Consider the following 24,295-nt stretch of genomic DNA (forward strand, 5'->3'; position numbering starts at 1 on the left):
ATTAGCATATGGTTTTTCTTCTATTCATAAAGTGGTCTATTACATTGAAAGATATTCTGATTTTAATCATGTATACACTACTGGAATAAACCCTACCTGGATTTTTATATATTTATGCATTCATGAATTTGATTCATTTATATTTTTTAAAGTGTTTTTTCAGGTATGTTTATAAATTAGTATATGATGTCTCTCCTTGTACTGTCTTTGTTCAATTTTAGTATATAACCTAATTTAAATTTGTTATTTCATAAACTCTTCCATCATGAAATGCTTTGGAATACAATTGAGGGTTCATTTTTGTTTTCTTTTCATTAGCCGAATCTCTCTTTCTCTCACGATCCCTATGACAGCCTAGAAATTTAAGTCTCTGGTTTGGTATCTGAACTAAATCCTCAAGTGGTCAGGAAACTGGGTCAGTCAAAAGAAACCACTTTCCCCACTTGAACGTACCCCCTGAAATCCCAAGCCCTTCCCTCCTCCCAACAACCAAAGGAAAAACAACACCAACAGTTTTATACAGCAGCCCTCTCTTGGAATAAAGAAGAGTTATCTAATTGTAATTTGAATCTTTCTTTAAGAATAAAGTATAAAGAAGTAGAGACCATTGCTCCATATTGAATTTCTATCTTTGAATTGTCCCTTAAAAAAATCCCATCGCTGTCAAGTTGATTCTGACTCAATAGCAACCCTGTAGGACAGTATAGAACTGCCCCACAGGGTTTCCAAGGAGCGGCTGGTGAATTCTAAGTGCCAACCTTTTGATTAGCAGCTGAGCTTTTAACCACTGCGCCATCAGAGCTCCATATAAAATTGTCTCTTAGTATATTAAAATCATCCAATCTTTCTTCCTCAAAGAATCAAAGTAAACTTGCCTTTTTCTTTCAACTCCCTCTCTTTATTCAGTATACCTATGTTGAGGGACTACTGTGTTTAACACACTGGACTAGGTCTGATGGTATAAAGATGAATGGCATCATTGTACAGGACTGGCAAAAAGTCAGATAATCAAGGAATGAACAGAATGCTTTGAGAATTCTGAGAAACATGCCATTAATTTGTCTGAGGGGGGTAGTGAAAGCTTCACAGAGCAAGTAACATATGTCTTAAGACAAAAACATTGTTTGGACCATGTTTTGTTTTGTTTTCTTCTACTTAGGAAGTGATTCATGGGTTACGTATAACAAGGTAAAGGAAGACAGGGAAGTTACCTTTTCTTTTACTGCATTGTCCTACCACCAAAGTATCTCTAACTTCTGTAAAATGGAAGAAAAAAAAAATTACCACTGAGTGTGACTCATGACCACCTCTTGTGTTTAAAAGTAGAACTATGCTTCATAGGGTTTTTAATGGCTGTGACCTTTTGGAAGTAGATTGTCAGGCCTCTCTTCCAAGGGACTTCTGGGTGGATTTGAACCACCAACATTTAGATTAGTAGACAAGGGCATTAACCATTTTGTGGTACCCAGGAACTTCAGCCTTTGTTCAGCTGAATATTTTCCAGGCCAATGCTAATGTATCAGTGAAATACATGGAGCATTTGGTGCCATTAACCTTACCTGTTGTCTTTTCCCACATGCACACATGCCTCTGTGGATGCAACAAGTCAAAGTACCAGATGACCTAATTAGGAGGGTGGGAGAAGGAAGGGGTGCTTAGAGTTCATTGCAGACCGGAAGGGGAGAGGCCCCATTCCTGCATCTTATCTAGCGTAAAGCAGTAGAATCTTCAAAGTCATAGTACAGTTCCTGCTTCAAGTTCACATCAGTAATCAGAGAAACGTTGCATGTAATATGTTTCTGTAAAAAAGGACAGGATTTTCTCTAATTGCCCACCCAAACAAGATATCTGAGCTTAAGCAAGAAATCTTGTGATTTTCTTTTCCATAACCTACTCAAAAGGAGGAAATATTTGGAATAGTCAAATGAAAGGAAAAATACTCAAATGCTTACGACAGGATGACTCAATTTTAGCTTTGAGTACACGATCCATGAGTCACTCTTTCCTCCTAATGTACGGGTTCAGTTATACATTAGTTGTACTGATGCAATGAGAAACCTAGTTCCTACCTACCCACATTAGACTGCAACCCTCTAGAAGGACAGACCTGTTTCTGGTCTTTATGGAGTATCCCCAGTGACTGATACACAGCGTTCCATGGCCCTGTCTGTGCCCCAATCCAAACAGTTGCCATCAAGTCAGCTCCAACTCATGGCAACTCCATATGTGTCAGAGTAGAACTGGGCTTCACAGGGTTTTCAGTGGTTTAGTTTTCAGTCTTAGATTGCCAATCCTTCCTTCCAAGGCACTTATGGGTAGACTCAAACCTCCAGCCTTTCAGAAGCATGTCACTATTTGTACTACCCAAGGACTTCTGTGCCCCCGTCCCTGTTGCCATCGAGTCAATTCCGACTCATAGCGACCCTGTAGGACAGGCTAGAACTGCCCCATAAGGTTTTCAAGGCAGTAATCTTTATGGAGAGGAGTTCTGGTGGTGCAGTGGTTAAAGTGCTTGGCTGCTAACCAGAAGGTCAGCGGTTCGAACCCTCTAGCCACTGCACCAGAGAAAGATGTGGCAGTCTACTTCAGTGAAGATTTACAGCCTTGGAAATCCTATAGGGAAGTTCTGCTCTGTCCCATGGGGTCATTATGAGTTGGAACCAACTAGATGGCAGTGAGTTTGGTTTGGTTAATCTTTACAGAAGCAGACTGCCACATCTTTGTCCTGCTGAACAACTGGTGGGTTCTAACTGCCAACCTTTTGATTAGCAGCTGAACACTTAACCACGGCACCACTAGGGCTTCTTATAGCATGGCGTATCATTTTATAGTCAGTTGTCTTCCTGGATCCCCACACTCCCTGTTGCTTACCAAACGCCAGGCACACTGGCTTCCTTTCTATATGTCAAATAAGAACAGACCAAGCTCTTTCCTGCCACAGGACCCCTGCTACTCATTCTGCACTAGACTGGCAGCCCCAGTTCTTAATGACTTTCTCTGCCAAGCCTGCTCACATTCAAATGTCACCTCCTCACGGGGCCTTCCATGACTGCCCCATGCCCCCGTCCACCCCCACTCAGCCTCAGTTACTCTCTGTCATGTGGCCCTCTTTATTTCCTTTATGTTACTCAGTAAAGTGTGATATTATTATTAATATTTATTCCCCTAATCAGAACATAGGTGCCATGGAGCAGGGCCTTTGTCCATCTTCTTAATCCTGATAGCCTCAGTGCCTACAGTAATATAGTGCCTATATGCCTGATGTGAGAGACTGTCAATAAACACTTGCTAAATGGAGGGACCATTGTTGCAGCCACCGTGTCAATCCATCTCATTGAAGGTCTTAAACAATGGGTTCAAACATAACAACAATTGTGAGGATGGCTCAGGACCAGGCAGTGTTTCGTTCTGTTGTACATAGGGTCACAGTGCGTTGGAACTGACCCGACAGCTCCTAAGAGCTAACAAAAAATGGAGGGCACAAGGTGGGTGGGACAGCTGTATAAGGACAATAGCCCTGATGACAAGAGCCTGAAAGAGATCCCATTACTTTCCCCTCATTGTTCACATTTTTTAGTGTGTTCACCCGATTTTAGAAAAGCGTTTTAGAGGAGAGCTATCCAGGTGATTCAAACAAGGCCTCTCAGGTAGACAGTACAATGTTGAAGACACTATGATGCTGAGTCTAGCCTTCAGCTTTCCTGATGAGGACACATAGCTTTCAATTGTTATTTATAATAGAGCACAGCACTGGGATTCAGGAGCCTAATACTAACCCAGCTATGGCCCTTCATTATTAGCTTTGTGACCTAAGGTAAGTCACCTCCTTTTTATGATACATGGTTTCCTCACCTTAAAATTAGGAGTTGGGGCTGGAAGGTGTCTGAGCACCTGCCCCAGACTGTGGTTTTGGAGCGATGAATGCCAGTCATTCATTCACAGGTGCAGATGTACCTGGAGCCTGGGTGGGTCCCTGAGACACTTGCTTCTGGGTAGCAAGTCTACTCCAGATGAAATTATAGCTCAAAGAATAGCTTGATGAGCATAAAGTTCAGAACACAGGGAATTGATCATTGTCAAGGAGTATTTCTGTTATGAGAAGTAACATAATGGATTCTGGTCGAACTTCTTTTCTGTTCAGAAAGAGGATTTATATTGAAAGTACTAGACACAAAATCTACATCCACAGCCCTCCATCCTCCTATAATGGAAATGCTGGCTGCTATTTATTCACTGAGTATTTCTATTTTTCTTAGACCTTTTCCCTTACCTCATCCAATGTTCAAATCACAGTGACTGGATTTCAACTGTCTTATTTAATCATACCCATCTTTCTAATGAGTGATAGTGATACAAATGTAAGAACTCTACATTCCAAAGAAAAAGAAACTTACAGAGGGAGTTGTTATGGATTGAATTGTATCCCCTCAAAAATTTGTGTTGTAAATCCTCACTTCTTTGCCTGTGGTTATAATCCCATTTGGGAATGGGTTGTCTTTGTTATGTTAATGAGAAAAGATTAGTGTAGGGTGTGTCTTAAATCAGTCTCTTTTGAGAAACAAAAGAGACTAACAAGCAAGAGAAGCAGGGATGGGGGAAGAGAGATGCCAAGCCACACAAAGATTGCTCCCCAGGGAGCAGAAGCTCAGAAGAGATGAGGACCTTTCCCCAGAGCCCACAGAGAGAGAAATCCTTCCCTTTAGAGCTGGCACCCTGAATTCGGACTTTTAGCCTCATAAGCTGTGAGAAAATAGATTTCTGTTTGTTAAAGCCACCCACTTGTGGATCTTTCTGTTATAGCAGTACTAGACAACTAACTAAGACAGGAGCTTTTTATTGGAAGTTTGGGAAAGAACGTTTGAAATTGGGATTGTCTTAAAATTGTTCCTGGATAAAAGATCCGTTCAAAGGGCCAGCGGATTTTAAAGTAACAGGGTATAGTACATTAGTATGGTTTCAGGCTCCAGCCAACCTTTAAGAAAAAAATACATCCTGAATTTCAGTATAATATCAAAGAAGGGTATCCATGCTTCTCTGAGAAAGCTACTAAAATATACCTCCCTTTGCCAGTAGTATATCTGCGTGAGGCTGGATTTTTTCCATATATTTCAACCAAAATAACAGATTGCAGCAGATGAACCCAGAAGCAAATACGAAAATCCAGGTGTGTTTTATTAAGGTGGACATTAGATATTTGCAGAGATGTAGAATGCTGCCACTCTTCCCGCTAAATTTTTTTTGTCTTATAAAATTATTTTTCATATAAAGTTATTTATATTAGTGAGTGCTTGGATTTATTGTTATTAAATGTATTTTTAAGTTATTCAGTTCTAATTTCTAATATAGCAAATACTGATACATAAAACTCACATAAAGAATTTTTGAGAGTGTAAAGGAGCTTTGACTCCAAAATGTTTGAGAACCACTGCCTTAGGGTAAGGAACAACACAGAATAAACTCCTCCTCTACACAGAATTTATGATTGACATTGTGATATTGCACCTTCAAATATGGAAGGACAAATGAAGATTCCCAGATATTTGAGGAGAGCCTTTAACATGGATGACAGAAGCCAAAATGATCAGGGAAGCCCATCGACAGATGAATGGATAAACAAATTATGGTCCATACACACAATGAAGTAATACGCAGTGGTGAACAACAATGGTGAATCCACGAAATATCTCACAACATGGATGAACCCGGAGGACATTATGCTGAGTGAAATAGGTCAATCATAAAAGGACACGTATTGTATGAGACCACTACTATAAAAACACAAGAAAAGGTTCACACACAGAAAAAAGCATTCTTTGATGGTTAAAAGGGCAGGGAGAGGTGGAGAGGAGAAATTACTAACTAGATAATAAACACGTATCAACTTTGGTGAAGGGAAAGATGACATACATTATAGCGGAAGTCAGCACAACTTTACCAAAGGCAAAGTCATAGAAGTTTCCTAGAGACATCCGAATACCTTAAGGGATCGAGTTGCTGAGACTGGGGGCCATAGTCTCAGGGAACATCTAGGTCAGTTGACATAACAGTTCATAAAGACAATGTTCTACACCCTACTTTGGTGAGTAGCACCTGGGGTCCTAAAAGCTGGTATTGAGTGGCCATCTCAGATACATCTAATGGTCCCATCCCATCTGGAGCAAAGGAGAATGAAGAAAACCATAGACACAAAGAAAATATTAACCCAAACAACTAAAGGATCACGTGAACCACCACTTCTACCAACCCAAGCCTGGAAGAACTAGATGGTGCCCAGCTACCACCACCAACTGCTCTGACAGGGATCATAATACAGAGTCTTGGACAGAGCAGGAGAAAAATGTAGAACAAAATTCAAATTCACAGAAGAAGACCAGACTTACTGGTCTGACAGAGACTGGAGGAACCCTGAGACTATGGCTCTCAGACACGCTGCTAACTCAGAATTGAAACCACTTCCAAAGCCCAGTTTTCAGACAAAGATTCGAGGGGCATATAGAATAGTAACACAGGTAAGGAACATGCTTCTTAGTTCAGTCAAATATACGAGATCAAATGGGCAGCTCCTACCCAAAAGCAAGATGAGAAGGTAGGAAGGGACAGGAAAACTGGACAAATGGACACAGGAAACCCAGAGTGTAAAGGGGGGAGAGTGCTGTCACATTGTGGGAATTGTAACCAATGTCACAAAACAATATGTGTGTAAATTTTTGAATGCGAAACTAACTTGAGCTGTAAACTTTGACTTAAAGCACAATAGAAATTGTTTTTAAATGATCAGAGAGTAAGGAACTCAGTAGAAAAAGAAGTAAATGTGAAGAGCTGGAAAGTCTAAAAAATGTAATAATAATAAAATTCTTGCAGATAAGGGAAGAATTTGCACCCATGAAGCAAGAATACAAACATAAGCCAGAAACAGCCAGGGGGTGGGGAGGGGAGCGGGGGGAAGATTTTGAAATTAAAAATTAGATAGTAGAAATGAAAAAATTCAATGTAAGGGATGAAAAATAAAGTTGATGAAATCTCCCAGGGAATAGAACAATAAATGAGAAGACAGAAAATAGAGAAAGGATTAAAAAAAAGAGAGAATCAGACTGGGAGATCCAAAGTGCAGATAATAGGAGCTTCAAAAAGAGAAAAAAAAGAAATGGAGAAGAAGAGATATCAAAAACGTAACTCTAAGAATAGAGGTTCACAATCCTTTTGGTCCCTGTGTCTCTTTATTTGTTGTTAGTTGCCATCAAGTCGATCCTGACTCATGGATACCCCTTTTGTGCAGAGTAGAACTGTGCTTCATAGGATTTTCAAGCCTGTGGCCTTTGAGAAGCAGATCACCAGGTCTGTCTTCCAGGATGCCCATGGGTGGGTTCAAACCGCCAGGCTTCTGGCTAGTAGTAAAGCACTTAACCATGTTTGCCACCAGACACGCCTTCAGTATCTCTTACACACTTAAAAATTACTAAGGACACAGAGAGCTTTTGTTTATGTTTTATGTGTTGTTTAATATGTAACAAAGCGAAAGTGAGAAATTGTTGAAGTATCAATTTATCCAATATTAATAAGCCCACATAGTTTTGTGAAAAATAATTTTACCACTCTTCTCACTAAATTTTATTTTGGAATTGTTCTACATTTTTACAAATGTCTTTACAGTCTGATGTACTGGAAAACTGCTGGATTCTCATATCTGCTTTCCATCTGGTGTGATATCCCACATCATGAGGACTCTGGAAAAGTGCACTGTCCTCTCATGAGAGAATGAAAGTAGAAAAGCCAATAGCATCTATGTATTTTTATGAAAATATCAACCTTGTTGATCTCCTCAAAAGGTCTCAGTAACCTCCAGAAATCACTGGACCACACTATGAAAAACTGCCACTCAAGAACGTTTCCCAGATTTTCAATTTGGCTCAATTCATGAATAAAGACCTGCCCTAAGACTGACCATCACAGCATTTCAAAATTATGGTGACAAAGACAAGACTCTAAAAACTTCCAGAATAAAAATAGGTCACATAGGAAGGATCAGGAATCAGAATGACATTGGACTTCTTAATAGCAGCATTAGGATTTATAAGACAATAAATAGTCCTCTAAATACTCAGGGAAAATGGCTTCCAACTAAGTATTCCATATCTACTGACATTATCAACCAAGTGTGAAGAGAGGACATTTTGAAACACGAAGAGTGTCAGAAAATTTACCTACTATTACACGTGAGGAGCCCCGATGACACAGCGGTTAAAGCAATTGACCGGTAACCGAAAGGTGGGTGTTTCGAAACCACCAGTGGCTCCACGGGAGTAAGATGTGGTGGTCTGCTTTGGTAGAGATTTACAGCCTTGGAAACCCTATGGGATCCCTATCAGTTGGAATCAGCTCTACAGCAGTAGGTTTATTACGCATGGGGTTTCCATGAGTTGGAATGGACTCAACAGCTGCTGGCTTGGGTTTTTTTTTTTTTAGTTATTATTATTACCCTTAATCATAAAGCTACTGGATGTTGTCATCTCACAAATGAGGGAGTATATCCCAGATGGTATGTAAGAAACAAGGCATCCAACACCAGAGATAGGTGAAGGACATCATCATGATGGCTTTGAAGAGAGACCAGAAGGCCTGGAGAGCACTGTCCAGGTCTGAGGAGAAGAACAGAGGGTGCCAGGAGGAGGGCCACCAAGAAAGAAATGTAATCGATAGATTGCTGGATGCTTGAACACAGTGAAATGAGATTAACGCTTCTGGTACAAAGATTGAGGATAAATTAGTGGTGTGTGCTTTGAAAACAAATTCCAAAGAAATGAGAAAATTTTAACTCCAGGGAAAAGGAAGTTGTACAAGAAAGGAAGTGTAATCATGATATTTCTGTATTCAGCTGGGAATAATATTTACGTAGTCTTATAAATGTGAGCACTGACTTTTATTCTGATCAAATTTCATAATAGTCAGAAGATGGGACGAGAGGAAGTTTGGAGAAGTTAAGAAGTAAGTAACATCCAAAACTGAAAGATAATGACAAGGCAGTATCAGCCCACTGAGAAATACAGACCTAACACACTGCAGAAACGCTTACAGCTGAAAATGCTCGTGGGAAGTAGTAATTGAGAGTGGGAAGCAGAAGGCAAGAAGTCGCTTGTTTTTATCATAATTCCCGTAGAATTATTTACTTTTTATTAAATATGTAGCATTGAAAAACCAACCCTGTTGCTACTGAGTAGATTCCAACCCACAGTGACCCTATAGGACAGAGTACAACTACCCCATAGGGTTTCTGAGGAGCGGCTGGTGGATTTAACTGCTGACTTTTTGGTTAGCAGCTGAGCTCGTAACCACTGTGCCACCAGGGCTCCAATATGTCGCATGGAGGTGATTAAAATACACACTTAAAGTGTTAAAAATGTGTATTAATATAACATATATGGAGTACAGTTTGGAAGTGTGTTAACATTTACACTAAGAATAGCCTTAAACCCAGAAATTCCACTTATATAGTTTTACGCAACAGTGGGAGATTAATTATGGTACATCCACACAATGAGCTATTACACAGTTAAAATAATACTAAAAACAAGCAAACAAAAAACCAGTTCCCAGCGAGTCGACTCTGACTCGTGGCGACCCCACGTAGGTCAGAGTAGAATTGTCCTCCCTCCGTAGGGTTTTCAATGGCCGATTTTTCAGAAGTAGATCACCAGGCGTTTCTTTCCAGGCACCTCTGAGTGGACTCAAACCTCCAACCTTTTGGTTACCAGCCAAATGTGTTAATCGTTTACACCACCCAGAGACTCCCAAGATAATCATACTGTCATTAAACATAATGTAGATTTAAAGTTGAGAAAATATGTTTACTCCTCTAGCATACCTTTTCTTTAGAGTCTAACTTTGTTTATAATTTTGTATTTGCTGGTGTGATTATGCACTGTCTGACCCTCCACTGGGTTGTGAGCTCCATGAGACCAAGGACTTTATCTGACTTTGCTCGCTGGTGTGTTCTTCGTGCCTAGCAAAGTCCCTGACACCTAGACAATGATTTCATGGATGAGCATGTGTGAGTAGGCATGTAGATAATGACAAACGTCCAGAAGACTATTAATGCCAGTAGTTGCTATCAACTTGATTGTGACTCATGGAAAAAGCCCCATGTGTGTCACAGTAGTACTGTGCTCTGAAGAGTTTTCAATGGCTAATGTTTTAGATGTAGATCACCAGGCCTTTCTCCCAGGTTGCCATTGGTTGGACTGAGACCTCCAGGCTTTCAGTTAGCAGAGGAGAACATTAACTCTTTGCACCACCCAAGGACTCCTATGTCAGGCAGGGTTTGTCTCTGGCTGGTGGGCTTACTGATCCAACCTCTGTTCAAATCCCTGTTCCGGCACATAACTGCCTGACTTGGGCAAGTCCTTTATCGAAGCCTTCTTTCTACATGGTGACAACAGGTATGTGAGTGGTAAAATTAAATATGATACCTTGTGAATAGCACTCACGTACTTAAGCTTCTAAGCTATATAAAGTTTCATTGATTATAAAACTACGATCTAATACTTTTGGGCTCTTATTTTTTATTAGTGAACTTCTGCAAGATTTGGAAAACTGTGAAAATGATCCCGTGGCCATAGCCGAATGTTTTGTGTCCAAGGTAAGCAAGCTTCATTTCTCTGGACCAACCAAGACAGTACACAGTACAGATGGTCTTTGGTTTCGGAGTTGAAACGATGGTTTTGTCCATATTGGATGAAGTTAGCCACTAATTTCTCTCGCTCTGTTTTTGTTTGTTTTTAACCAGCAAAGAAAAAAATGTACTGTTACTGGGAGAAGGGAAATGCTTAGTAGTTGTCCTAGAACTTGTATAATAACTGAATGGTTTTACTCTTTCCTAGGAAAAAATTTTAAGTTTAGGTGGCGAGTCCAGAATAGAACAATATTAAAAAAATAGTTACATACTGATGAAGAGTGAGCTAATTAAATCAGGTGGACACAGGAGAGTGTGTTGGCAACTCTTGACTGGAGGGGGGATGGGAAGATAGAGAGAGAGGGAAGAAGGTAAAATTGGCACGAAACGAGAGACTATAAGGGCTGACTCAATAGGGGGAGAGCAAGTGGGAGAAGGGAGTAAGATGTATGTAAACCTACATGTGACAGACTGATTGGAATGGTAAATGTTCACTTGAAGCTTAATAAAAATTTAAAAAAAAAAAAAAACCCTATGGAGCAGTTCTACTCTGCACACATGGGGTCACCATAAATTGGAATTGACTCAACAGCAACCAACTACAATTGGAGAATAGGTTCTTCTGAATCACAAAGTAATGTTATTTAAAAGAGTTACATGTCCTGCCCTGACGCTTCTGATTCATCTGTGATCATGTCAAGAATAAACTTCACCTTCTACTAGCTGAAAAAAAAAAAAAAAAATAGTTACATATAAAATATCACTAGACTAGTATTATGGATTGAATTGTCTCCCTAAAATATATGTTATAAATCCTAACCTCTGTGCCTGTGGTTATAGTCCCATTTGGGAATGGATTGTCTTTGTTATGTAAATGAGACAGGATTAGCGTACCTTTGTTGTTGTTAGGTGCCATCCAGTTGGTTTCTACTCATAGCGACCCTATGCACTACAGAATGAAACGCTGGCCTTTCCTGCACCATCCTCACAGTCGTTGCTATGTTTGAGCCCATTGTTGCAGCCACTGTGTCAGTCCATCTCGTAGAGGGTCTTCCTCTTTTTCGCTAACCCTCTACTCTACCAAGCATGATGTCCTTGTCTAGGGACTGGTCCCTCCTGATAACATGTCCAAAGTATGTGCGATGAAGTCTCACCATCGTTGTTTCTATGGAGCATTCTGACTGTGCTCCTTCCAAGGCAGATTTGTTTGTTCTTCTGGCATGCCATGGTATATTCAATATTGTTCACCAACACTATAATTCAAAGACATCAGTTCTTCTTCAGTCTTCCTTATTCATTCTCCTGCTTTCACATGCATATGCAGTTGAAAACACCATGGCTTGGGTCAGGAGCACCTTAGTCTTCAAGGTGACGTTTTTGCTTTTTAACACTTTAAAGAGGTTTTTTGCAGCGGATTTGCCCAATGCGATATATCCTCTGATTTCTTGACTGCTGCTTCTATGGGTGTTGATTGTGGATCCAAGTAAAATGAAATCCTAAACAACTTCAGTATTTTCTCTGTTTATCATGGTGTTGCTTGTTGGTCCAGTTGTGGGGATTTTTGTTTTCCATATGTTGAGGTATAATCCATATGAAAGGCTGTATGTAATGTAGTCTTTTATCTTCATCAGTAAGGGCTTCAAGTCCTCTTCACTTTCAGCAAGCAAGGTTGTGTCATCTGCATAACGCAGGTGTAATCCATACTGAAGGCTGTGTCTTTGATGTTCATCAGTAAGTGCTTCAAGTCTTCACTTTCAGCAAGCAAGGTTGTGACATCTGCATAACATAGGTTGTTAATAAGTCTTCCTCCAATCCAAATGCCCCGTTCTTCTTCATATAGTCGAGCTTCTCGGATTATTTCCTCGGCATATTGGTTGAATAAGTATGGTGAAAGGATACAACCCTGATGCACACCTTTCCTGACTTTGAGCCACACACCTTGTTCTGTTCGAGCAGCTTGCTCTTGGTCTACATACAGGTTCCTCATGAGCACAATTAAATGTTCTGCTATTCCCATGCTTTGCAATGTTATCCATAATTTGTTATGATCCACACAGTCGAATGCCTCTGCATAGTGAATAAAATACAGGTAAATGTCTTTCTGGTATTCTCTGCTTTCAGCCACAATCCATCTGACATCAGCAATGATATCCCTGGTTGCACATCCTCTTCTGAAACCGGCCTGAATTTCTGGCAGTTCCCTGTTGATATACTGCTGCAACTGTTTTTGAATGATCTTCAGCAAAATTTTACTTGCATGTGATATTAATGATATTCAATAATTTCTGCATTCTGCTGGATCACCTTTCTTTGGAATGGGCACAGATATGGATCTCTTCCAGTCATTTGGCCAGGTAGCTGTCTTCCAAATTTCTTGGCATAGATAAGTGAGCGCTTCCAGCATTGCATCCATTTGTTGAAACATCTCAATTCGTATTCTGTCAATTCCTAGAACCTTGTTTTTTGCCAGTGCCATCAGTGTATCTTGGACTTCTTTCTTCAATACCATCAGTTGTTGGTCATATGCTGCCTCCTGAAATGGTTAAATGTTGACCAGTTTTTTTTTTTTTTGCACAGTGACTGTGTGTATTCTTCCCATCTTCTTTTGATGCTTCCTACATCATTCAGTATTTGCCCGTAGAATCCTTCAGTATTGCAACTTGAGGCTTTAATTTTTTCTTCAGTTTTTTCAGCAATGCTGAGTGTGTTCTTCCCTTTTGGTTTTCTAACTCCAAGGCTTTAACATTTCATTATAAGACTTTACTTTGTCTTCTTGAGCCATCCTTTGAAATCTTCTGTTCAGCTCTTTTACTTCATCATTTCTTCCATTTGCTTTAGCTACTCTGCATTTAAGAGCAACTTTCAGAGTCTATTCTGACATCCATCTTGGTCTTTTCTTTCTTCTCTGTCCTTTTAATGACCTTTTGCTTTCTTCATGTATGATGTCTTTGACATCATTCCACAACTTGTCTGGCGTTCAGTCATTAGTGTTCAACATGTCCAATCTGTTCTTTAGATGGTCTCCAAATTCAGGTGAGATATACTCAAGGTCGTATTTTGGTTCTCATGGTCTTGCTCTAATTTTCTTCAGCATCAGCTTGAACTTGAATATGAGCAATTGATGGTCTGTTCCGCAGTCAGCCCCTGGCCTTGTTCTGACTGATGATACTGAGCTTCTCCATGGTGTCTTTCCACAGATGTTGTTGATCTGATTCCTGTGTATCCCATCTGGTGAGGTCCACTTGTATAGTCACCGTTTATGTCGTGGAAGAAAGGTATTTCCAATGAATAATTCATTGGTTTGCAAAATTCCATCATGTGATCCCTGGTATCATTTCTATCACCAAAACCGTATTTTCCGACTACCAGTCCTTCTTTGTTTCCACCTTCTGCATTCCAGTCACCAGTAATTATCAATTCATCTTGATCACGTGTTTGATTAATTTCAGACTGCAGAAGTTGGTAAAAACCTTCAGTTTCTACACGTTTGGCATTAGTGGTTGGTGCATGAATTTGAATAATAGTCATATTAACTGGTCACTGTCAGTGATATTATCCTATCACTGACAGTGTTGTACTTCAAGAAAGATCTTGAAATGTTCCTTTTGATAATGAGTGCAACACCGTTCTTCTTGAAGTTGTCATTCCCAGCAGAGTAGACCATGTGATTGTCTGGTTCAGAATGGCCAGTACCAGTCCATTTCAGCTCACTAAGGCCTAGGATATTGATTGTCTTAGGTTGGGTTCTCTAGAGAAGCAAAACCAGTAAAGCATATAAATATATATGGAGAGAGATTTATATCAAGGAAAACAGGTCAGTGGTTATAGACACTGGAACATCCCAGGCCCCTGGGTCAGGATAGAGGCTTCTCCTGATTCACGTAGCCTCAGGTCAGAGAGCAGGGCTCTTGCTCACAGGCTTTGAAGATCGATGAATCCCAAGATCATCTGGCAAGACCTCAGGTAAGCTGCTAGCTCAGGTCCCAAGAACTGGAGATCAGACAAGCCAGGAGCCAGGTGCAGGATTCAGCAAGAGCAAATAGCCCCCAAGCCTTTCCAGAATGTCTGCTTATATTCTATGCAGGCCACATGTCCAAGGAAACTCCCTTTCATCTGATTGGCTACTCACAGCAGATCCCATCATACAGGTGATCACATATTAGATCTCAACAGGAAAGTGATCACAACATTATACAACTGCCAAAACACCAAGAATTATGCCCTAGCCAAGTTGACACACAGTCTTAACCATCACATTGATCTTTATGCATTCCATTTCATTTTTGACAGCTTTGAATTTTCCTAGACTCATACTTCATACATTCCCTGTTCCAATTATTAATGGATGTTTGTAGCTGTTTCTGCCCATTTTGAGTCATGCTGCTGCACGAAATGAAAGTCCTGAAAGCTTGACTCCATCCATGTCATTAAGGTCAACTCTACTTTTAGGGGGCAGCTCTTCCCCAGTTGTATTTTGAGTACCTTCCAACCTGAGGGGCTCACTGTCTGGCACTGTAGTAGACAGTGTTCCACTGATATTCATAAGGTCTTTACTGGCCAATTTTTTCTGATGTAGACCATCACCAAATCCTTCTTCCTAGTCTGTGTTAGTCTGGAAACTCCACTGAAACATGTCTGCCACGGGTGACCCTTCTGGTATTTGAAATACCAGTGGCGTAGCTTCCAGCATCACAGTAACACGCAAGCCATCACAGTATGACAAACTGACAGACAATTAGTGTACAGTGTGTCTTAAATCTATCTCTTTTGAGATAAAAAACAGATTAAACAGGCAAGCAAGAGAAGCAGAGATGGGGGAAGAGAGATGCCAAGCCACATGAAGATTGCCCAGAAGCAGAAGCTCAGAAGAGATAAGGGCCTTCCTCCAGAGCCAACAGAGTAAGAAAGCCTCTTATAGCTGGTACCCTGGATTCAGACTGCTAGCCTCCTAAACTGTGAGAAAATAAATGTGTTTGTTAAAGCCACCTGCTAGTGGTATTTCTGTTATAGCAGCACTAGGTAACTAAGGTAATCAGTTATAAATATAATCAATTGTAATCTAAATATTTTATATATAATATAGGTGGCAGTAACCTAGGCTCTAAAATTATCTCAATTTCTAAATTTAGAAAAATCTAAATTATCTGAAATGTGGGGATCAAAAAGAAGCAAAGTTAATCTCCTACCTCTTAAAAAGGCACTCTAATTTTTCTATGTCTTTTATTAGTATTATTTTTATTATAGTAAATACGTAGATAACAAAACACTTCCCATTTGTACAATCTTCACACGTACACTTGAGTGACATTAATTACGTTCATCATGTTATTCAACCATCACCATTAACCATTGCTGAATTTTCCCATCAACCTTAGCAGAAACTGCATTGATGGTTTAGAAAAATACAACGAAAGGATTTGACTTCGAAAGCTTCAGTGACAGTCAGTTGGTGCTCGATAACCTGGATAGGAGCTAGAGACCTGAAACGTACAAGGCAGTCCTACACAACGGTACTTTCTCACGTTGCTTCCTCGTATACATAGAACGCTATGTGGCTATCAAAGTGTCTCTTAAAAATTCAGCAGCTTTTGTTTGGAAAAGCTGTAGCAGAAATTGCTTTGCAGCAGGAGTTCCTGTGATTTCCCCAATTGTGGTTTCATACGTGTGAAGGTTTAAGCAAAGTTCGTGGTGGCGCTTTGGGATCACCCAAGAATTAGCACCTCATTTAGAGCGCCCAGTTCTACTTTGTCCTGTAGGGTCGCTATGAGTCAGAATCGACTCGACAGCAACGGGTTCAGTTTGGTTCAGTTCAGAGCACCCAAGTCCAACGTGTACTGAAATGTCCTACCAGTCTGAGCTGGCTCTAGATTTGTGCACGTGGTCATTTCTGAGAGCTGCAGAATCTATTCAGATGGTTTTGAATCCAAACATAACACCCTGTGTTTTATTGAAGTCCCTTAAAGGCATTTGATGTAAAACTCTCCTGGCTTTGTGGAGGGTGTGTGTGCTGATATATAAAATGTTTGCACACACACATGTTCACACAGTTCTTTTCCCAAGTTGCCTGTGTCATCATTAGTTCTCCTAAAGGATTGGAAGAAGAGAAAGAAAATGAAAGAGGGCAAAATGGGTAAAAAGATATGCTGATTATATCAAAGAAGATATGTTAAAATAACCGCAGCACATAAACAACATAGAATTTTCCGGAAATGTTTGGGCTTTTACTGGTAACTGTAATCAGAAGTTGATGAAAGTGGTTCCAGCATGTGCTTAGCTCTGGCTTAATTGTTCACATAAAAGTTTGTTTATGGGCCACGTTGCCAGCTCCCAAATCTTCTTTTTCATTGTAATGCTGCCAAGTTGAATTAGAACCCTGGCTCCAGCTCTCCACACTTTCACATGGAAGCAGGGAGCGGTGAGGGAGTGTTCACTTCTGGCACAACCTGCTTCTCACTCAGCACCCCAAAATTTAGAAGACGTGAAGTTTTCTGAGACACAAGCAGCTGCTCAGTGCTGGGGAGGAATGGAAAATGGCTTTAATTGAGAAACCCTTAATGAGAGAGGGAAGCTGGCGGTTGGCTTCTGCTTTTATCTGAATCACTGAGGCTTACACAGAGGATCATCTTTGACCTTGCTCGCTTGCTGCTGCAGTATGTGTAGGTTAACGAAATCCTTATCTACAAAAGAAAAATACACTGGGCTCTTACCTGCCGCTTCTGAAGGAATAAGGAGCTGTGGGGGTAGTTAAGTGATGGAAAGAAACGTTCCCTGCCACCAAGCATAAGCCTTCTCCCTGCTGAGGACTCTGGAAACACCTGGAAGAGGCTTCCTTTGTTCACATCTCACCTTCGCCCCGGCTTCCATCCCTCGTCTGGACTGTCAACAGGGTGACTCTGGGAAATGTTTAGGAGGGAGACAAAGTTCATCCTCAGACCCCAACCTCCCCTTAACCTCCTCTTCTCTCTCCCTGCATCCCACCCCCTGTCCATGCCTTTCTCCCTTCAGCGGCTTCCCTGCCACCCCCACCCACTTACTGAAATTTTCCTCGAGAAAGAGCTGATACCGGATATTCTTATCATTAGAGTGAATTCAAGTCAGTGTTCCCTTGCCCATGTGTTATTTATGTGTTAAGGCTTTTCTCATAGTGCCCAATGAAAACTTTTCAGGAATCAGACAGTGTGTGTGCCTGTGTGCAAGAGAGGGGAGGGGGGCAAGGGAGGTGGACTCTGTGGCAGAAGAAACTCTACAATCATAAGAGTTGTTTACTCTCCTTATTTATTCAATAAATATTTGAGTGTTCTATGTGCTTAATCAGAAACCCTGGTGGCGTAGTGAAGTGCTATGGCTGCTAACCAAAAGACTGGCAGTTCGAATCCGCCAAGCGCTCCTTGGAAACTCTGTGGGGCAGTTCTACACTGTCCTATAGGGTCACTATGAGTCGGAATCGACTCAACAGCAATGGGTTTGGTTTATGTGCTTAATCAGCCAGCCCTGACTATCTTATATTAGTTTGGTTCCTTCATAACTAAGTATCTCATTTCTGTGTCTTCTATAATTGCAGTTTGAAAGAGTGAATAATTAGAAGGAAATATATATTTTTGAAGGTCCTCGGGTGGCTCAGTTTGCTCCCGACTACTAACGTAAAGTTTGGTGACTCAGAACCACCCATTAGCCCCATGGAAGAAAGACCTGGCAATCTGCTTCCATGAAAATTACAGCTAAGAAAACCTTAGGGAGCAGCTCTACTCTGTAATGTATGGGATCACCATGAGTTGGAATTGACTTGATGGCAACAGGTTTATAAATTTTTGTATAATTTCTTTATCAATGCCTTCTTTAATACTTCTAAAAAGGATTTGGGGATGGCATATATCAGAAGTAATAGGCATTTAAGGCTTAAAGAACCAGGAGCTATTGATTTTTTTGTAAAACCATTGTTTGAAAGGTCTCTAGTGCTTTAGAAATCTAAGATCAGCTCTGCATTTGATTCTGTATTACAGATGAGTAGCTGATTTAAGTCAGAACTCTCTCATTTAAGCTAGGAACAGAACCATGATGTCACAAGATGCATAGAAATTCAGTTGTGTGTGTAAGTAGGTCAAATATGTGATGTAATTTAGGCATCTTTTCATTGAGGTAGTTGTTTCTCAGGCTGGCAGAATTTAATTCCTAAAGGTCCCAGGATTTACAGAAAGTCAGCCTGATACTGTTCCATCCCAGAATGAGTGCAGCCAGGGTCAGGAAGGAAGAAGCAAGAAGCTATGAGCAAACCCAGGGAACGTTCCAGTCTGCTATTAATTAACTAAATAACCTCGAACAAATCACTTTGCCTTTCTTATCCGTGGAGTCAGGACTGGACACTTGGTGCCTTCAGGGGCCAAACAGGTGAACACAATGTATGAAGGAGCCCAGGTGGAGGTGACAGCAATCTAGGTGCTCGCCTGGTTTCATCCAGGGTGCTGTCACATGAGGCTGCAGGCCCAGTGCTGGTGGAGCTTCTGATTTTCCAGGGAAGCCAGAAATCAGGATATTCAGATGAGACCTTCCAACTTTTAAAAAGTTAGCAACTAATTTAGATTTTTTAAAATACTATGCTTGACAGTTTGGCAGCATGCTATATTGGCAAGGCCATGAAGAAGAAGGATCTCTCATAATTTTGGAAAACAAAACAGCACAGAGGGGAATTTAGCAATATCTAGCAAAATTCATATGAATTTACTAGCAAACCCAAAAACCCTACTTCCAGAAATCTACTCCAAACATGCACTGACAAAAATTTAACAAGTGTGGTGAGGTTTTTTTAGTAATATTTATTCCTGCAAAAGACTTCAGACAACTTAAATATCCACAAACAGAAAGCTGGTCAAATTGTGGTGTTGACATCAAAAAAATAATTCACCCTGATCAAGTGGGATTTATACCAGGTATGCAAGGCTGGTTTAATATCAGAAAAACCATTAATGTAATCCATCACATAAATAAAACAAAAGACAAAAACCACATGATCTTATCAATTGATGCAGAAAAGGCATTTGACAAAGTCCAACACCCATTTATGATAAAAACTCTCACCAAAATAGGAATTGAAGGAAAATTCCTCAACATAATAAAGGGCATATATGCAAAGCCAACGGCCAATATCACTCTAAATGGAGAGAACCTGAAAGCATTTCCCTTGAGAACGGGAACCAGACAAGGATGCCCTTTATCACCGCTCTTATTCAACATCGTACTTGAAGTCCTAGCCAGGGCAATTAGGCTAGACAAAGAAATAAAGGGTATCCAGATTGGTAAGGAGGAAGTAAAGCTATCACTATTTGCAGATGACATGATCGTATACATGGAAAACCCGAAGAAATCCTCCAGAAAACTACTGAAACTAATAGAAGAGTTTGGAAGAGTCTCAGGATATAAAATAAACATACAAAAATCACTTGGATTCCTCTACATCAACAAAAAGAACACCGAAGAGGAAATAACCAAATCAATACCATTCACAGTAGCCCCCAAGAAGATAAAATACTTAGGAATAAATCTTACCAAGGATGTAAAAGACCTATACAAAGAAAACTATAAAACTCTGCTACAAGAAATTCAAAAGGACACGCTTAAATGGAAAAACATACCCTGCTCATGGATAGGAAGACTCAACATAGTAAAAATGTCTATTCTACCAAAAGCCATTTATACATACAACGCACTTCCAATCCAAATACCAATGTCATACTTTAAGGGAATAGAGAAACAAATCACTAATTTCATATGGAAAGGAAAGAACCCCCGGATAAGCAAAACATTACTGAAAAAGAAGAAGAAAGTGGGAGGCCTCACCCTACCTGATTTCAGAACCTATTATATAGCTACAGTAGTCAAAACAGCCTGGTACTGGTACAACAACAGGCACATAGACCAATGGAACAGAATTGAGAATCCAGATATAAATCCATCCACGTATGAGCAGCTGATATTTGACAAAGGACCAGTGTCAGTCAATTGGGGAAATAATAGTCTTTTTAACAAATGGTGCTGGCATACCTGGATATCCATTTGCAAAAGAATGAAACAGGACCCATACCTCACACCATGCACAAAAACTAACTCCAAGTGGATCAAAGACCTAAACATAAAGACTAAAACGATAAAAATCTTGGAAGAAAAAATAGGATCTACCCTAGGAGCCCTAATACAGGGCATAAACAGAATACAAAACATTACCAAAAATGATGAAGAGAAACCCGATAACTGGGAGCTCCTAAAAATCAAACACCTATGCTCATCTAAAGACTTCACCAAAAGAGTAAAAAGACCACCTACAGACTGGGAAAGAATATTCAGCTATGACATCTCAGACCAGCGCCTGATCTCTAAAATCTACATGATTCTGTCAAAACTCAACCACAAAAAGACAAACAACCCAATCAAGAAGTGGGCAAAGGATATGAACACACATTTCACTAAGGAAGATATTCAGGCAGCCAACAGATACATGAGAAAATGCTCTCGATCATTAGTCATTAGAGAAATGCAAATTAAAACTACGATGAGATTCCATCTGACACCAACTAGACTGGCATTAATTCAAAAAACACAAAATAATAAATGTTGGAGAGGCTGCGGAGAGACTGGAACTCTCATACACTGCTGGTGGGATTGTAAAATGGTACAACCACTTTGGAAATCCATCTGGCGTTATCTTAAACAGTTAGAAATAGAACTACCATACAACCCAGAAATCCCACTCCTCGGAATATACCCTAAAAATACAAGACCCTTCACACAAACAGATATATGCACACCCATGTTTATTGCAGCTCTGTTTACAATAGCAAAAAGCTGGAAGCAACCAAGATGTCCATCAACGGACGAATGGGTAAATAAATTGTGGTATATTCATACAATGGAATACTACGCATCGATAAAGAACAGTGACGAATCTCTGAAACATTTCATAACATGGAGGAATCTGGAAGGCATTATGCTGAGCGAAATGAGTCAGTTGCAAAAGGACAAATATTGTATAAGACCACTATTATAAGATCTTGAGAAATAGAAAAAACGGAAAAGAACACATACTTTTGTGGTTACAAAGGGGGGAGGGAGGGAGGGAGGGAGAGGGCTTTTTATTGATCAATCTGTAGATGGGAACTGCTTTGGGTGAAGGGAAAGACAACACTCAAAACAAGGAAGGTCAGCCTAATTGGACAGGATTAAAAGTAAAGAGGTTTCCGAGATAAAATGAAAGCTTCAAAGGATAGCGAAGCAGGGGCTGGGGTCTGGGGAACTTGGTTTGAGAGGACTTCTAAATCAATGGGCAAAACAATTCTATTATGAAAACACTCTGCATCCCACTTTGAATTGTGGCACCTGGGGTCCTAAATGCCAACAAGCAGCCATCTAAAATACATTAATTGGTCTCAACCCACCGGGAGCAAAGACAAAGGAAGAACACCAAGGTCACACGACAACTAAGAACCCAAGAGACAGAAAGGGCCACTTGAACCAGAGACCTACAATATCCTGAGACCAGAAGAACAAGTTGGTGCCCGGCCACAATCGATGTCTGCCCTGTCAGGGAACACAACAGACAACTCCTGAGGGAGCGGGAGACCAATGGGATGCAGACCCCAAATTCTCATTAAAAGACCACACCTAATGGTATGATTGCGACTAGAGGAATCCCAGAGACTATGCTCCCCAGAACTTCTGATGGCACAGGACAGGAACCATCCCCGAAGACAAATCATCAGGCATGAAAAGGACTGGTCAGTGGAGGGGAGAGAGATACTGATGAAGAGTGAGCTAATTAAATCAGGTGGACACGGGAGAGTGTGTTGGCAACTCTTGACTGGAGGGGGGATGGGAAGATAGAGAGAGAGGGAAGAAGGTAAAATTGGCACGAAACGAGAGACTGTAAGGGCTGACTCAATAGGGGGAGAGCAAGTGGGAGAAGGGAGTAAGATGTATGTAAACCTACATGTGACAGACTGATTGGAATGGTAAATGTTCACTTGAAGCTTAATAAAAATTTAAAAAAAAAAAAAAAAAATTGTGGTGTTGATGAAGACTATTGAATATACCATGAACTGCCAAAAGAATGAATAAATGTGTTTTGGAAGTACAGCCAGACTGTTCCTTAGAAGCAAAGATGGCAAGACTACGTTTCACATACTTCAGACATGTTATCATAAGGATCAGTCCCTGGAGAAGGACATCATGCTTGGTAAAGTAGAGGGTCAGCAAAAAAGAGGAAGACTCTCCACGAGATGGATTGACATAGTGGCAGCAACAATGGGCTCAAGTATAGCAGTAATTGTGGGGATGGTGCAGGACTGGGCAGTGTTTCATTCTGTTGCACATAGGGTCGCTGTGAGTCTGAACCCACTCGATAGCACCGAACAACAACGAAGATATTATCTGAAAACAGTTGAAACTTATTAAACATATTTATATTCATGAATTCATGGTGTTATTGAAAAAACAAACCAGTCACCTTCACAGGATGCTAGAAAACCAATTCACTATTTTGAAAATTAAGGGGGAGAATCAAGTATTTATCCTGCCTTTCCTATACAAACCACAAACTGCAGGGTAACCAATAGTTAATACAAGGAAGTTTCTTTCTTGGAAGAAAAATTCTGGCTAATAAGTGAAGCCAGACTGATAAAATTAGAAATATCACCATTTTGTAACCACTAGTGAATTAAGTGGTTAAGTGCTACCTATAGCTGCTAATTTTTTTTAGTGAATTAAGTGGTTAAGTGCTACCTACAGCTGCTAACCAAAAGGTTGGCAGTTGAAATCCACCAGATGCTCCTTGGAAACTCTATGGGGCAGTTCTACTCTGTCCTATAGGGTCACTATGAGTCAGAATTGACTCGATGGCAATGGGTTAATGAACTAATAGAGCCCTGGTGGCACGGTGGTTAAGAGCTACAGCTGCTAACCAAAAGGTCGGCAGTTCAAATCCCCCACCTGCTCCTTGGAAACCCTATGGGGCACTTGTACTCTGTCTTACAGGGTTACTATGGGTCAGAATTAACTCAGCAGCAACAGGTTATGCCCAGTTATGGAGCCTGAATCTTATCGATCCTCTGTTGTTGTTGTTGTTAGGTGCCAGCAAGTCGGTTCCGACTCATAGCAACCCTGTGTACCACAAAACGAAACATTGCCCGGTCCTGCGCCATCCTTACAATCATTGTTACGCATGAGCCCATTGTTGCAGCCACTGTGTCATTCCATCTCGTTGAGGGTCTTCCTGTTTTCTGCTGACCCCGTACTTTGCCAAGCACAATGTCCTTTTCCAAGGACTGATCCCCCCTGCCAACATGTAAAAAGTATGTAAGGCACGGTCTTGCCATCCCTGCGTCTAAGGGGCATTCTGGTTGCACTTCTTCCAAGACAGATTTGTTTGTTCTTTTGGCAGTCCACGGTATGTATATCCGATATTCTTTGCCAACACCACAATTCAAAGGTGTCAGTTCTTCTTCGGTCTTCCTTATTCATTGTCCAGCTTTCACATCCATATGAAGCCATTGAAAATACCATGGCTTGGGTCAGGTGCACCTTAGTCTTAAAGGTGACATCTTTGTTTTTCAACACTTTAAAGAGGTCCTTTGCAGTAGATTTGCC

General features: G+C 40.6%; 1 protein-coding gene across 7 annotated transcripts in view; it reads left to right on the forward strand.

Moving 5' to 3' along the window:
* Positions 1-24,295, forward strand: part of PLEKHG1 (pleckstrin homology and RhoGEF domain containing G1) — a 299,198-nt gene that overhangs the window by 227,671 nt on the left and 47,232 nt on the right. For 6 of the 7 annotated variants that reach the window (XM_049903298.1, XM_049903306.1, XM_049903289.1 and 3 more), the window contains one exon: positions 10,564-10,633. In XM_049903298.1, the coding sequence (XP_049759255.1) occupies positions 10,564-10,633 (70 nt within the window). Of the gene's footprint in view, positions 1-6,962; positions 8,266-10,563; positions 10,634-24,295 lie in introns of those variants that run through there. The other variant, XM_049903340.1, reaches the window with a different exon arrangement.

Source organism: Elephas maximus, chromosome 1 (assembly GCF_024166365.1).
Source record: "Elephas maximus indicus isolate mEleMax1 chromosome 1, mEleMax1 primary haplotype, whole genome shotgun sequence".
NCBI classification, from domain to species: domain Eukaryota; kingdom Metazoa; phylum Chordata; class Mammalia; order Proboscidea; family Elephantidae; genus Elephas; species Elephas maximus.